General features: G+C 42.1%; 1 protein-coding gene across 1 annotated transcript in view; it reads right to left on the reverse strand.

Moving 5' to 3' along the window:
- Window positions 1-3,825: 3,825 nt before the first annotated feature.
- The window catches only part of SPAG17 (sperm associated antigen 17), a 102,338-nt gene continuing 92,600 nt past the window's right edge, over window positions 3,826-13,563 (reverse strand). Inside the window, exons 41-47 of the mRNA XM_054072855.1 lie at window positions 13,372-13,468; window positions 11,999-12,094; window positions 10,006-10,157; window positions 9,384-9,553; window positions 6,540-6,600; window positions 5,142-5,286; window positions 3,826-3,971 (exon numbers count right to left, since the gene is read on the reverse strand). Of these exons, the coding sequence (XP_053928830.1) occupies window positions 3,835-3,971; window positions 5,142-5,286; window positions 6,540-6,600; window positions 9,384-9,553; window positions 10,006-10,157; window positions 11,999-12,094; window positions 13,372-13,468 (858 nt within the window). The 3' untranslated portion in view covers window positions 3,826-3,834. The remainder of the gene's footprint in view (window positions 3,972-5,141; window positions 5,287-6,539; window positions 6,601-9,383; window positions 9,554-10,005; window positions 10,158-11,998; window positions 12,095-13,371; window positions 13,469-13,563) is intronic.

Genomic DNA, 13,563 nt, shown 5'->3' on the forward strand with positions numbered 1-13,563 from the left:
ATTTACAAACTCGACAGGAAAGCACTTGCAATTACAGGGCCAACTTAAGATGTGTATTGTTAGACTATATGTCTCACTTAACAGTGTGGGTGTGAGAGTCATTCATATTTTTCACACTGGTGAGAGCTATTATTGAATCATGGAATTCTTGGTCACAGCAAAGTGTTAAGAGAACAAGTCATCTGTGAATCAAAGAAAATTCCCCATCTCTCAGGATGTCACATGCTGGAAAAAGGATGAAGCATGGGAAAGCACCTCATGAGAAATGAATTCATAAAAATAAAGCAAAACTGCACTTGGATATACAAATATAGTGTGTCACAAAGAGATTGAGATGTTTCTTTTAGTCACTAAGTATGAACAAAGGGGAGGGGAAGGCCATTTCTAAGGGGCTCAGTCTTCCATTATGAAGATGTGCAGATAAGCACATCAACAAGATCATAGAATCATAGAATAGTTTGGGTTGGAAGGGACCTTAAAGATCACATAGTTCCAACGCCCCTGCCATGGCCCCACCCAACCTGGTCTTGAACACCTCCAGGTATGGGGCAACCACAACTTCCCTGGGCAACCTGTGCCAGTGCCTCGCCACCCTCATGGAGAAGAAATTCTTCATGTCTGATAGTGAACCAGAAGACATAAGCAGAATCCCTCTCTGTCAAGTGTAACTTTGTAGACACCGGAGGGGGATGAGGAGTACACAGTTAATTAAAGGCAGATGAGCACACAAAGTTGAGCCCATGCTTGTGAAAGCAAACAGAAACTTTGGAATTAAAAGACCAGAGCAGATCAGCAGCATTTTTTGAAGAATCACAGTTGACTTCAGTGAAACCTGCCACATACTCAAGTACTCCCTGCTCGAGGGCAGGGAGGCTCTGCAAAGGGATCTGAACAGGCTGGACCAAGACCAATGGCATGAGGTTCAACAAGGCCAAATGCCGGGTCCTGCACTTGGGCCACAACAACCCTGTGCAGTGCTACAGACTAGAGGAAGAGTGGGTAGAACGCTGCCTGGAGGAGAAGGACCTGAGGGTTTTGGTTGATAGGCGACTGAACATGAGCCAGCAGTGTGCCCAGGTGGCCGAGGCGGCCAATGGCATCTTGACCTGTATCAGAAACGGTGTGTCCAGCAGGTCCAGGGAGGTTATTCTCCCTCTGTACCCAGCACTGGTGAGACTGTCGTAGTTTCCCACAGTGAGACCGCACCTTGAATACTGTGTTCAGTTCTGGGCCCCTCACCACAAGAAAGATGTTGAGGCTCTGGAGCGTGTCCAGAAAAGAGCAACGAAGCTGGTGAGGGGGCTGGAGAACAAGTCTTACGAGGAGTGGCTGAGAGAGCTGGGGTTGTTTAGCCTGGAGAAGAGGAGGCTGAGGGGGGACCTTATTGCACTCTACAACTACCTGAAAGAAGGTTGTGGAGAGGAGGGAGCTGGCCTCTTCTCCCAAGTGACAGAGGACAGGACAAGGGGGAATGGCCTGAAGCTCCACCAAGGGAGGTTCAGGCTGGACAAAAAATTTTACATGGAAAGGGTCACTGCGCACTAGAACAGGCTGCCCAGGGAGGTGGTTGAGTCACCTTCCCTGGAGGTGTTTAAGGGATGCGTGGATGAGGTGCTGAGGGGCATGGTTTAGGGATCATTAGGAATGGTTGGACTTGATGATCCAGTGGGTCCTTTCAAACCTGGTGATTCTATGATTCTATTCTATGATTCTACTTTAAAAGGATTTCAGGTCCCTCAGCACAGTTTACAGAAACCTAACCCTTTTTAAAAATGAAATAAACCTATTGAGAACAATTCAGCACTCTCTTGAAGTGCAGAGTCAAGCATTGGGGTTGAAATAGACATATCTTTCCACTGTTTGCATTTCAGACAGCCATGTTAGAGGGCTGTGCAACTTTTGAATAACCTTTCCCATTAACAGGAGACAGACAAAATAATTACTCATGTTAATCTGGTTCATAAATGAGAAAGTCTACACTGGGATGTTTCCATAATGTTGGACTAAAAGTCAGGTATTTCTGTATTGCTGATCTTCATTTTGTTCTTCGAGGGCTCTGACCTGTAGTGAAAAAGGAGAGAAAATTAACATCAAAGGAAAAAAAGCCAAACCCCAATTCTACCTTCACACAGTTGTTGAAGCAAACCCGGTAATTGTGTCCAGATTCCTTGCATGTATTGTTTGAGCAGGGTGACTGATACGGACTGGCTTCAGTAGAAGTGATTTGTTGGAAGGGAACAACATGAGAAAGCGTTCACACACAGGCTTCAAGTAGGTAGTGAATTTGGTTTTATTTCACAAATGGAGTGGAAAAAAAATGACCATGAATTCAGTCTACTTCAGAATACAGGGGGATAACATGGACAGCTTTCTATGCTGTATTTGAGTATATTAAGAGAATCTTTGTGAAATATTTTAAATATAAATTGAGAAATCACTAAGAAAATAGAAATGACCGAAGTTCAGTCAGGTGATGCTTCATTAGTGATTTTTGTTTGCTGGTCTCTACCAGGAGGTGGCAAATTTGTGATGAATCCTAATATTGCAGAGAAGTTTCTAGGTCTCATTGGAGAGAACCATTAGCAATGATTGCCTGGGAAAAGTGATACAAACGTAAAAAGTTGTCATGTGCCTCTACAAAGACTCAAGTATTTCTCTCTGGAGGGCTTAACAATTTAACCAAATACAGGACTTAATCTAGGGATGTCTGTTTCATGTTCTGTGAGACTAAATTAACTAGTCCAGAGTTTCTTGATGTGTTTAAGATGGACGTGGCTTTCAGTCGAGGCAATTTTGTGGGGGGCACTGTTCAAAGAGGCTTTTGGTACAGTTGCTTGGGTAGCTACAGCCAGCTTTGGTATGAATTAACAATCAGTTCTCAAAAAGACTTTGTCAGAAGGGAGATTTGACTATGGCGATGACAGCTACGAAATCAGTCCCCATGATGAGCTGGATTAGCCATGTGGGAGGAGAATACCAGGGAATTAATTTTCCTCCACCTGGAGTTTTTACTGGGAGATGACGCTGATCAGAATTTCCAGGACTTAAGATCTGGCAGGAAAAAATCAGACTGGTGTATAGCTCCAGTGTACAGAGATGATCCAACAGCCATCTTAGTGCAGGGCTGCAGGGGACTGAGTTGGGACAGTGAGGTATCAAACATAAACTGTCTGTGTGAGCACTTCTCTTCCAGCTCAACAAAAAGTGAGAGAAGTTTGCCTGAATAGCTGCCAGTGGTAAGCTCCAGGTTGTAAGCCCCTAAGCTGGAAGGTATTCTTCTAGACTATAACTGCATGTTGATGTGGTGGTAAAATTCCACTCTGGGAAAGGTAAGAAGATATTTAAACAAGAAAAAAAGCTGTGTTTGAAGTACTCTGGGCAATCCTGGAGCAGATGCAGCAGTCAGAGGTATGTGTCTCTGCTGTGTTTCTTTGAGAACTGACTGACGTGGTTGCTTTTCCATTTCTCCAGAGGAGAGGAAACGAGATACAGTTGGGATTTCTTTACTGACTTGTTAGATAACACGGCAGACGTATTACAGATTTTAAAGTAGAAAGAAAAAGATGGTGCCAGTGTTGCACATATGAGGCAAATTGGGACTTCTGAGCTGAGGTGGGAAGCAGCATCCATAGGGTAAAACTTTTGCACTGAGTCCTTCGATTAATATTTCCCAGTGCTTTCCTTTCCTTGTCTCAGGTCATCATGTCTGTGTGATGTGTGTGTGACAGCTTTGCTGTCAGTTGTGTGAGGTTTGATGATGTGGATCAGAAGCCAAGAGGAGGTAAAACAACTGTACTTTCACTTATAGCTGGTATCACGCATGCAGTACTCACATTAACTAGAAAGCTTTCGGGGTAGGGTAATCCGGAACCGTGGCTTGGGGCTTGCAGGAACTGCTTGGACCGTTGCTGCTACTCCCCCCTGGGGGTATCCTTGTGGGCGGCACTCATAAATGTCATTGATTAACACAGGTGGAATATCATGTTAAGAATCTAACCATTTCCGTACGTCTATGTAACTAAAATACGTGTAGAGGCCAGAATGAATTCTGGAAAGAAGGCTATGAAGCAATTTGAATCTGCACTACAGCCCTCAGCTCAAAGATTAAACACCAGGTAAAATATTTGGGAAGGGCACATGTTTTTGAGGCTGGTTTGCAACTGTGTGTGAGGACTGGGTGAGTGGGAACAGAGCAGAAGCTGGTTTTACTGCTGCGCTGCCAGCCCTGCAATAATGGGCATGAAAGATTTCTTTGGGTCGCTATGAAGTAAATTTGGGGAATTGCAATGTCACTTCCAGAGCATACAAAGCCTCAATGGAGTTGCTGTTAGCTAGTATTCTGGTCAGTTTCAGAGGACCCTCAAGTTCTCCTTTCTTTGGTAAGGATGGCCTTAATTAGTGGTGGCATTTCTGGCACGTGTGGATGCACCTTACTTTGCTATTTCTTTTGCAGGTGTCCAGAAGACCTCCGGGGCTTTTAAGTGTAAATTTGATTAAAAGTCAAAAAGAACTTCACTGTTTTTCTGAATTTGCCCATAAAAAATGAACCTGTAATTTTTTCTAAAAAATAATTATAGTTTCTGGAGCACCAGGGGAAAAAGAAATTATAGTGCTTGACTTTTCTGTTTTCATTTACTCCACCCTCTTCAATTAAATGTGTCTTCAATTAAACAACTGAAATGCCCACTGAACCCACACTGGGCAGATTTCTGACAGCATTCATGCATTTCTGTGCTTGTGTCTCTGCGGACACAGGGATTGTCTCGTTTGTCTGTAGTATCCAGGATGATACATGATTTTGTTCCTCATGAGGCTGTACACTGGTTCAAAAAATGTTGTAAAACATTTCCATTGGCATTGTGGGAAAGAGTTCCTATTTTTCCTCTTTTATTTTTTAAAAGCCACATCTTTTCAGTTTACCGTTCTTCCTTTTCCCACTTTTTAAAACCTTGTTATTTTGATGTAAATTGCTTTTGGGGTCAGAATCTTGAACTGTTCATTTATTGTGCTTTTGAAAAGGACAATAAACTTGTTACCCCAGCAGCCCACACCGGGAATGATATTTAAGGTTCCTGACAGGTGGATGGTCCCCAGGGTTGATGCTAGAGAGTGTACAGGGGAATGAAGACAACAAAGGATATTTGCTCTCACAGGCAGGAGAAGAGTCTCTGTTTCTGTCAATATTTCAATATCATGGGAAATTTCTTCAAGGCCACCATTGTCTTCTCCTCTAGTTACCATGGCAAAAATCTCTATCTCCAGTTCAACCTGCAAGCCTGCTGCCACCTAGGAGAGACAAGGGATTACTCATAGGTAAGGTACATCTTTCACACACAGACCCCTCCAGCAGTGCTTGCAGCTGGTTCTTGTTCTGTGTTGTCTGATGAAATTAAAGACTTAGTGCCCAGCACACATGATGGTGCTTCCCAGTATCTGTTTCACCAGAAAGGTCTGTAGAAAACAGTGTCTCTCCATGTTGCAGTTTGAAAGAAACCCACCAGGTGTTTTTATTTTTTTCCCCTTAAATTTTCTTTGCAGTTCCAGAGGGAAAAGGAGAATTGGGACAGCTAGGAGAGAGTCAAAAAGAGGTGTTTGATGCACCAAGCCCAACAGTGTTTAAGAGGCATTTGGACAATGCCCTTATTAAATAACAGGCTTTAACTTTTAGTAAGCCCTGAAGCTGTCAGGCAGTTTGATTAGAAAATCATTGCACATCACTTCCAACTGAAATAACCTATTCTAAAAAGAAAAAGAGGTAGGGAGATACCAAAGGAGTAGTTCTATTGACAGGAAAAGAGTATAGAGATAATTGTAGCAATTTTAAGTACTAAGTTGTGTCTGGAGCTCCAGACTAGGAGGTTTAACATGCATTCTGGCACTGCCTCCTTGCACAAGTTATTGCTTCTTGATTCCATGCTTGTAAAAGCGTTGGCAAGGATAATGACTGGTATTACCTGGATGCTTGCCATCATAATATTTATTCAGATACAGCATGCAGGTGAGGAGAGTGACTGAACAAAAGCAGAAAGTATGAAAGCTTTCTACTTAATGGGACAATTTCACGCCCTATGGTGCATTGCTAGTTAAAAGACTTAAGGTGAAGAATAGTTGCAAGCAGGAGAGACATGGCTAAGGCAAGAGTTCACTAGGTTTGACTCTTAAAGGACAGGAGATAAAGTCTGGGCATAAGACAGAGCAGATATAACAAACCATGGGAAAACTCAGAGGTAGTGGTTGAATATCCCATTTGCTTCAAAAAAGCGCTCTTTAACCTCAGTGTTTGACCTGCCACTTTTCACTGAACTTAACATGTTTATCTCTCTGCATTCTGATGCAGGCTCTGAGAATCAGAGCACATGGAGTGCTTGGTTGAAGGCAGCAGAGGGACAGTGGAATGTGGCATCCCTTATCAAGTAACTTTAAACAAATCATCTACCCTGCCAGCTCTGTTGCCATACCACTGGTGCAAGAGGACCCCCCCGATGGCCTGAGGGCCAGCTGAGTCTAGCAAAACCCAAGAGATCTTCTGGGCAACTTACAGGTCCTGGTGTGTACATCACTCTCAGCCCTGTGTGCAGCGGTGGTTGCTTCACCCGAAACCTGTCAGAAGGAGAAGGGAATCGGTTTGTCAGATTTCAGGCAGGCAGAAGGTATTGCTGGGAAGCAGGATGTCTGCTCTTCCTCAGCTTGTGCAAATGACAGCAGAATTTTTTAACTCATCTTTCCTGTCACAATATGTACAACTTGGGCTACAGCAGTCTTCCTTGGCTTCCAGACAAGGCTCACCTTTCTAACAAAAAAACCCAAAAGACCAGATTAATGGGCCAAAGTAAGTCTCCAAAGAGCTCCTGACACTGCGTGGTCCTTACAAGTGTGTGTGAAACATCAGCATTCTAAATTTCATTTTTTTGACAAAAAAACCTTAAAAACCTTTATTTAGTGTGCTTTGCTTTATGCAAGACATGATACTGGTATAAATTTTGTGTAAATAATCCCCTTTAATTTCACAGCACAGACTAAGGCAGTAATTCCACTTCTTCATTTCTCACTGATTGTTTCACATCTGTGCAGTCCTTTTGTGCGCACAGCTTCCACGGTAAAGATCTCTTCTGATTCTTAGAGCAGTTCTGACTTTTGCTCTGCTCTGCACTTTATTCTGTGATTTTCATTTTCACCCAAAGAACAGCTACCAGCATGTAGAGGAACTGTTAAAGGAAAGGCAGTAGAAGAGGCATTCCTAATACACAACTCCATTTTATGGAAAGCCTTGGCAGAATTATAAAATGCCTGTCAGAATTCCTGCACTTTCTCCAGACTACTGGCTGTTGAGAGAAACAGGATTTGATTTTTATCGGATGTCCCAAAATGTCTAGGCTGTGGTATGGGCAGTTTGGAAGGCATATAATTAATTACTAACCCTGATGTCGAAAAGTTTTGGCTTCAGCAGGAGGTAGACATGGCTCAGAAGTGCCCACCCTTCCCCTACCCCCGTCCTCAGCACTTTGTGCTGTCATTCAAGCAGCTGGTCTCTTAGCTCTCTTCTGAAGCATCAAGTGAAAGGTTTAAAGGATAAGCTGGCTTTATCAGAATGATGGTGGGATTTTCCATGGCTGTCTACATATGAAGACCTAGCACGAAAAAAAAAATAAATAATGTGATGTTCACATCCAGTACCTGAAGGGACTACAAGAAAGCTGGGGAGGGACTGTTTGCAAAGGCTTGTAGTGATAGGATGAGGGGGAATGGCTATAAACTGCAGAGAGGCAGATTTAGACTAGACATAAGGAGGAATTTCTTCACCATGAGGGTGGTGAAGCACTGGCACAGGTTGCCCCTGGAAGCTGTGGATGCCCCATCCCTGGAGGTGTTCAAGGCCAGGTTGGATGGGGATTTGGGCAGCCTAGTCTGGTGGGATGTCCCTGCCCATCACAGGGGGTTTTGAACTAGATGATCTATTCTATCATTCTATGATCTTGAACTCTAAGATGTTGGTATGTGATCTGCTGATTCATTCTGCTATGCACTATGATGCTTAAATGTGCATTAAAGGAAAAATTGTCTTACAGCTAAGGCAAGTACGGTTGAGCAAACAGTGGGAGGAATACACTTTGCCCTCTTCTCTGTCACGTGTGGCACCTGGGAGGACAGAGATCATAAGCACACCTGCCTGTATACCGCTAAAGTAAAACCACTGGAATTGTGCTGTAGCAGGTTATGTGCAGTCATTCAAAAGCGGAATTCTAGAACAGAAGAAAGAGCAGTCACAAGCATTTTCTCACTGCATTTATATATTCTGTAAACTGCATCTGGGTAAATAATAGTTTCTTGTGATTCATCATGCAGTGCAAGAGAAAATCTGCTGGTCTGCAGACATAGAAATGGACTTATGCTTACCACACTGGAACACAGTGTGGTAATGTCTTGTCCCACATGCTGACAGGGGTGACACCAAGTAAGGGAAATGCGCATAAATAAATGCTATACTTCATCCACATTCCCTTCCTCTTCCCAGTATCATCACTGTAGTTACTTTTTAGTGCACCTAAAGATACATGGCTGCCTGAACACAGCTATGCCCATTTAGATTTTCTGACTGGAAGCACAGAATTATAGAATGGTTTGAGTTGGTAGGGACCTTAAAGATCTTCTAATTCTGAACCCCCTGCCATGGGCAAGGACACCTCCCACTGGGTCAGGCTGCCCAAGGACCCATCCAACCTGGCCTTGAACACTTCCACGGATGGGGCAGCCACAGCTTCCCTGGGCAACCTATGCCTCACCTCATTGTGAAGAATTTCCTCCTAATGTCTAGTCTAAATCTTTCCCCTCTCCAGTTTACAGCCATTCCCCCATGTCCTATCACTACATGCATTTGTAAAAAGGCCCTCCCCAGCTTTATTGTAGCCATCTTCAGGTACTGCAAGGTCGCTATAGGGTCTCCTTGAAGCCTTCTCTTCTCCAGGCTGAACAGCCCCAATTCTCTCAGCCTGCCCTTCTATGGGAGGTGCTCCAGAGGAGGTGCAACAGCATCCAGTGCTATTTTCCTGAAGTCAAATGTAATACTGGTTACCTTGAAAGAGCTTGGTTCCTTAACCAAAGACGTTCAAGAAAAAACAGTAAGTGGTCTGTGATGTGCCTGGACTATGAGACAGGACTTCCTGTTCCTTACTGCTTTCCATCTTCCTAATCACATTAGGATGCAAATAATGCTGAATTATTTCTAATATTAACTCTTCTCCTTTATCCAGTCGGTTGTTATAAAATTATTCCAAATATAAAAATACCATTTGTTATCTCATCTTAATCAGATCAGAAGATCAACAATTTACAAGCAGTGCATACCTGGACAGTTAAAACCCAAGGTACTAAGAATTCCAACTAACCTTGAGAAGTTCACACCAACATTCTTCAGGGTCACAGTGGTCACATAGGTGCAGCCTTCCTTTAGTACTCCAAAAGTCACTCTGGGTGGAATAAGATGGAAGCCGCTAAGATGCTGTCTTGGTGTTGCAAGAGAAGATGTTTTGACCCTTCCTGCGACAGGATCTTCTATCTTTGCAAAGAGAATTAAAATATTAGACAATAGGTAAAGTTGGTGGTCATCAAGTTTGGTTCAGAGTTACCTAACCTACATTTGACCTCTGTCCACTCATCTTGAAGAATTACAAGAAAACACCCTAATCTGAGTAAAAACTGAAGAGGCATTTTGAATACGGTTTTCAGACATATTAAGCCATTCAGATGGTTTTCCCTCTGGGGTAAGCTCTGCTCTTTTCGAAATCAGAGCTTTCATGTGGTTTCCTGGTGCAGATTTCAGCTTATGCTGTTTGTCCTAGCAGTTGAGATGAAAGATACTTTTAGAATTCCTGGTAAATTTATATTTAAATTGCAACTGCTATTGTTTCAGTAAACAGAGTCAAAATACATTACAGTATTTCTTCAGAATGAATGTTTAATGCAAAAGACATAACTGAGAGGATATTAACAAAAAAGGTGTTATTTTACCTTTTTATTTGGTATGGAATTTGGTTTTCTCCCCCGCAGGGATGATGGTAATTTCACTTTCTCTTTTCTTGGCTGTCCTGCAGCATTCACCAGCAGACTCTGAACTTTACGTTGAAAGGATGTCTCTTCTGATCTTGCAGCCTTGTTTAGGTCTGGGAAGGCAAGATTTCCAAAGCACAAAAAATGAAGCATTATATTCATCCTGATCCTGATGTTCTTGCTCAGATAAGAATTCTATTTTCTATGAAAGCATTTGATTAGCACAAGGACAGAAGAATTCCTCTCATTTATATTAAGAGGTCATGAAAGGCATTAAGAAACTCCATGATAGTAGCAAGCAATTAAAATTTAACTAGTAGATAAAGCTTTAGAATTATATATATAATTCTAATAATTATAATTATTAGAACTAATTAGTTGGAAGCATCTCAGTGGAAACTCACAATGAACATATAAACATCTGTAAAAGTGATTAAAAAAAGAAGAGGAGGTACAAAACCCCACGCACTAAAATCAAAATTGAGGCTATTACTATTCCAAAGGCAGTCTGGTGGTGTCAAGTCAAATCTGTGTGTCCATATAGCAACAAATTCCAGTTCAGACCCCAAACCAGTATAACTCTGCCAGCACAACCAACTAGGACTTATTGTCTTGAAGCAACAGTTCATTCACATGAGTGACCTGTATGCTTCTGGTTCTGGGGTTAAGATGATCTTAGATACTTTGCCTGCTTTGAACTGTGCTCTGCTGCATAATGCAGATGGACCAAGCATATGGATGGCCACAGCAACTTAGATGTAAATACTTCTTTGCTCACCAGCCTAAGATGTGTGTAGATAATTTATTGTAAAATCTGAACCTCTGAAAACTGAAGACAATTTTGGTGTCTGTCTTCTCAGCAGAGGTCAACCTCTGGATCACTACTGTGCACTGAAGACAATTGTTTTCTCTCAGTTTGCACTGCAGACTCTGTCTAGCCAGAACACTGAGTCTGGTCTATAAGTTATCATGAAGAGGCTGAAATGTTATTTGAGAACAGCAAGTTCTCTAGGTTCCCCTCTTACTTCCAGTCAACAGAACTGCAGGTAGTAGAGAGGGGCTTCCCACCTACACAGCAGAGCTCTGCTTGTAGTAAAAGCTAAGCATGTACACTATGGAAAAAAAACTAGCTTTTTTTTTTTTTTTTTTTTTCCTAAAGGTAAGCAAAATTTATTCTATGACATTAGAAATTAGTGTGGTTTGGGCACCTCCCTTTTCCCCCTTCAGCTGCTGTTCCTTTTGTCACCTGTTGTGTGGCTCCTGAAATCTATGGATTATACATAAAGAACAGAGGAAATTTAGCAATTTTGAAGAGAACAGCTCTTGCAGAGACCCACTACTAAGAAAGAATAACAATATGTGTGGAAGTGAAAGGAAAGGGAGAAGAGAAGCTCTAACTATATAATGCAAGGATAGATTCCACAAGTATGCACTGCTAAAACTCAGCAGGTGTAGCATTATATGACAGCCAAAGGTTGAGGCTAACTAAAGCAGACCAAGGGCTCTCCAGTAATGATCATTCAAGGCAGCCGCCACAAGCAGATGCATAAACAGAGTGAATGACGTAGCAAGACAAACAAAACGGAATGGGAATGTTTAAGCTGCAAGAAACATTTAACTATGGCAAACTGAGTCTTCTGTTACAGGCCTTAATAAGCAAGAAAAATTGGCTTGTGCAATTTTTTCTTAGTAGAGAAATTACTTCTTGGCTCTGTCTGCAGTTCTATGACCCCCACTATCCTAATGTTGTTACAGCAGTCTCTGAGGGCTGAAGGAGGGAATCTCTACAGTTAGTTTTATATCTCTCCCCCCTTCTTGCATTCAGGTGTATTAAATATGCTGAACAAAGATAGGTGGATTTAAATTTCTGTTCTAAATCTTATAGATATTTGTCAAAGTTATAAGAAGATAGAAATTAACCTGCTCCAAACTAGATTCTGGAAGGCAGCTTTACCTGTTGTGCTGCTGGAACCTTCACTTTGTTTCAAATGTGCCTGCAGCAGAGGGTCAGGTGAAGGTAAGGAATCACTTGTACTAAGACACTCAGATCCTAAAGGGAAAATAACAGAATACTGTGACAACTGTTTTTCATGATCATCATCATTTTCATAAGCCCATGAAAAAAAAAAAAAATCACAAAGTCTTTGGCACTTTAATTTAGACAGCCTTGGAAGGCCATCTACATAACCATCAGAGGCCAAGTAAATTCTGCATGGGACATTTTGCTCCACTAGGCAACGGGGATCAAAAATGGCTATGTTGTGATTAGTCATTTCTTGTTCCCGGGCTAATGGAGCAATAAGCCATGAAGGGACAATCCACACAGCTCTTCTGGTGACTGTGATATGGTGACTACAAAATGAGGTAATATAGGAATTAGTGTGGGGTCTGATAAAGCCCCATGGAGGACTGCTTTGCTGATATGATTCTTTGTTGTGTATGACTTTTAATGTCACTATGTGATTTCAGTAACTTGTCAGGGCTGCTTTACAAACAGAACTGAGGTGTTCTTCTCAATGCTTTTAAGCTCAAACCTAAGATGATGGTCCTGTCTTCAACTGCTTCCCGTCATCCAGTCACTGTGTCCATCCTATATCCTCTAAACTATCCTTAGTGTGCATGTTTCCTATTCCTTGTCATTTTTGCTGCAGTCCACAGGCTGCCCCTCTTACCACCGAATTTCAGAATTCCATCTCCCAATTTTTATTCCTGTAGTCATACATGGAATTTCAGAATTCCATCTCCCATTTTTTTTTCCTGTAGTCATACCAGTCTTTCTAAACTTTCTAAACTTGACTGTTTTTGCTTATCCACCCCTAAGTACCGTTTCTTCCTTTTAAGATTTCCTTGAGCATTTTGCATCCATCCGCCCCTCAATCATAGCAGAACGCTTCAGCCAAATATAAAAGCCTCATAGACCACATTTATATTAGCGGATTAAACAGGAACGTTCCTAGATACTGGAACATGATGATCTCTATCGTTAAATTATTAGAACACTCGCATGATATTGACTGTACCACCTAGCAGTCACTACAAAACCACTCTCAGGTACACAAGCTTTGGCCTGGGAAAAGGCCATCTTGTTTTGGGAGACTGAATTTACATAGCTTACTCCATCCTGGTGGACCTCAATGTCAGGGAATGCTGCTGGGTATTTTGTCATGTATCAGAACAGATATAGCCATGGTGGTCCAAGTAGCTCATGTGTCACAATACATGGGATCAGATAATGTAATCTTAGATTTAACTGCAATACGAAGTGAGACAACTGGATAAAATAATGAAGAAGATGGAAATGTTACCAGACTGTAGAGCTCAAATTACCTCTACTGGGTTTTTTTTCCATCTCTAGAGGGAAATGCCCACTTTTTTTTTTCTGAACTGGACGAAGTTCCGTAGACAGTGCTTCCAAATCAGGAAACTAGAGAACAGTAAGAAAGAGGGCTTACATGTTTCGCAGCCAAACAAATACAGAAAAATACAGCAGATCCCCCCATCCAAAAAAACCTCCAACCC

The sequence above is a fragment of the Cuculus canorus genome, chromosome 1, assembly GCF_017976375.1.
Source record: "Cuculus canorus isolate bCucCan1 chromosome 1, bCucCan1.pri, whole genome shotgun sequence".
Taxonomy (NCBI): Eukaryota; Metazoa; Chordata; class Aves; order Cuculiformes; family Cuculidae; genus Cuculus; species Cuculus canorus.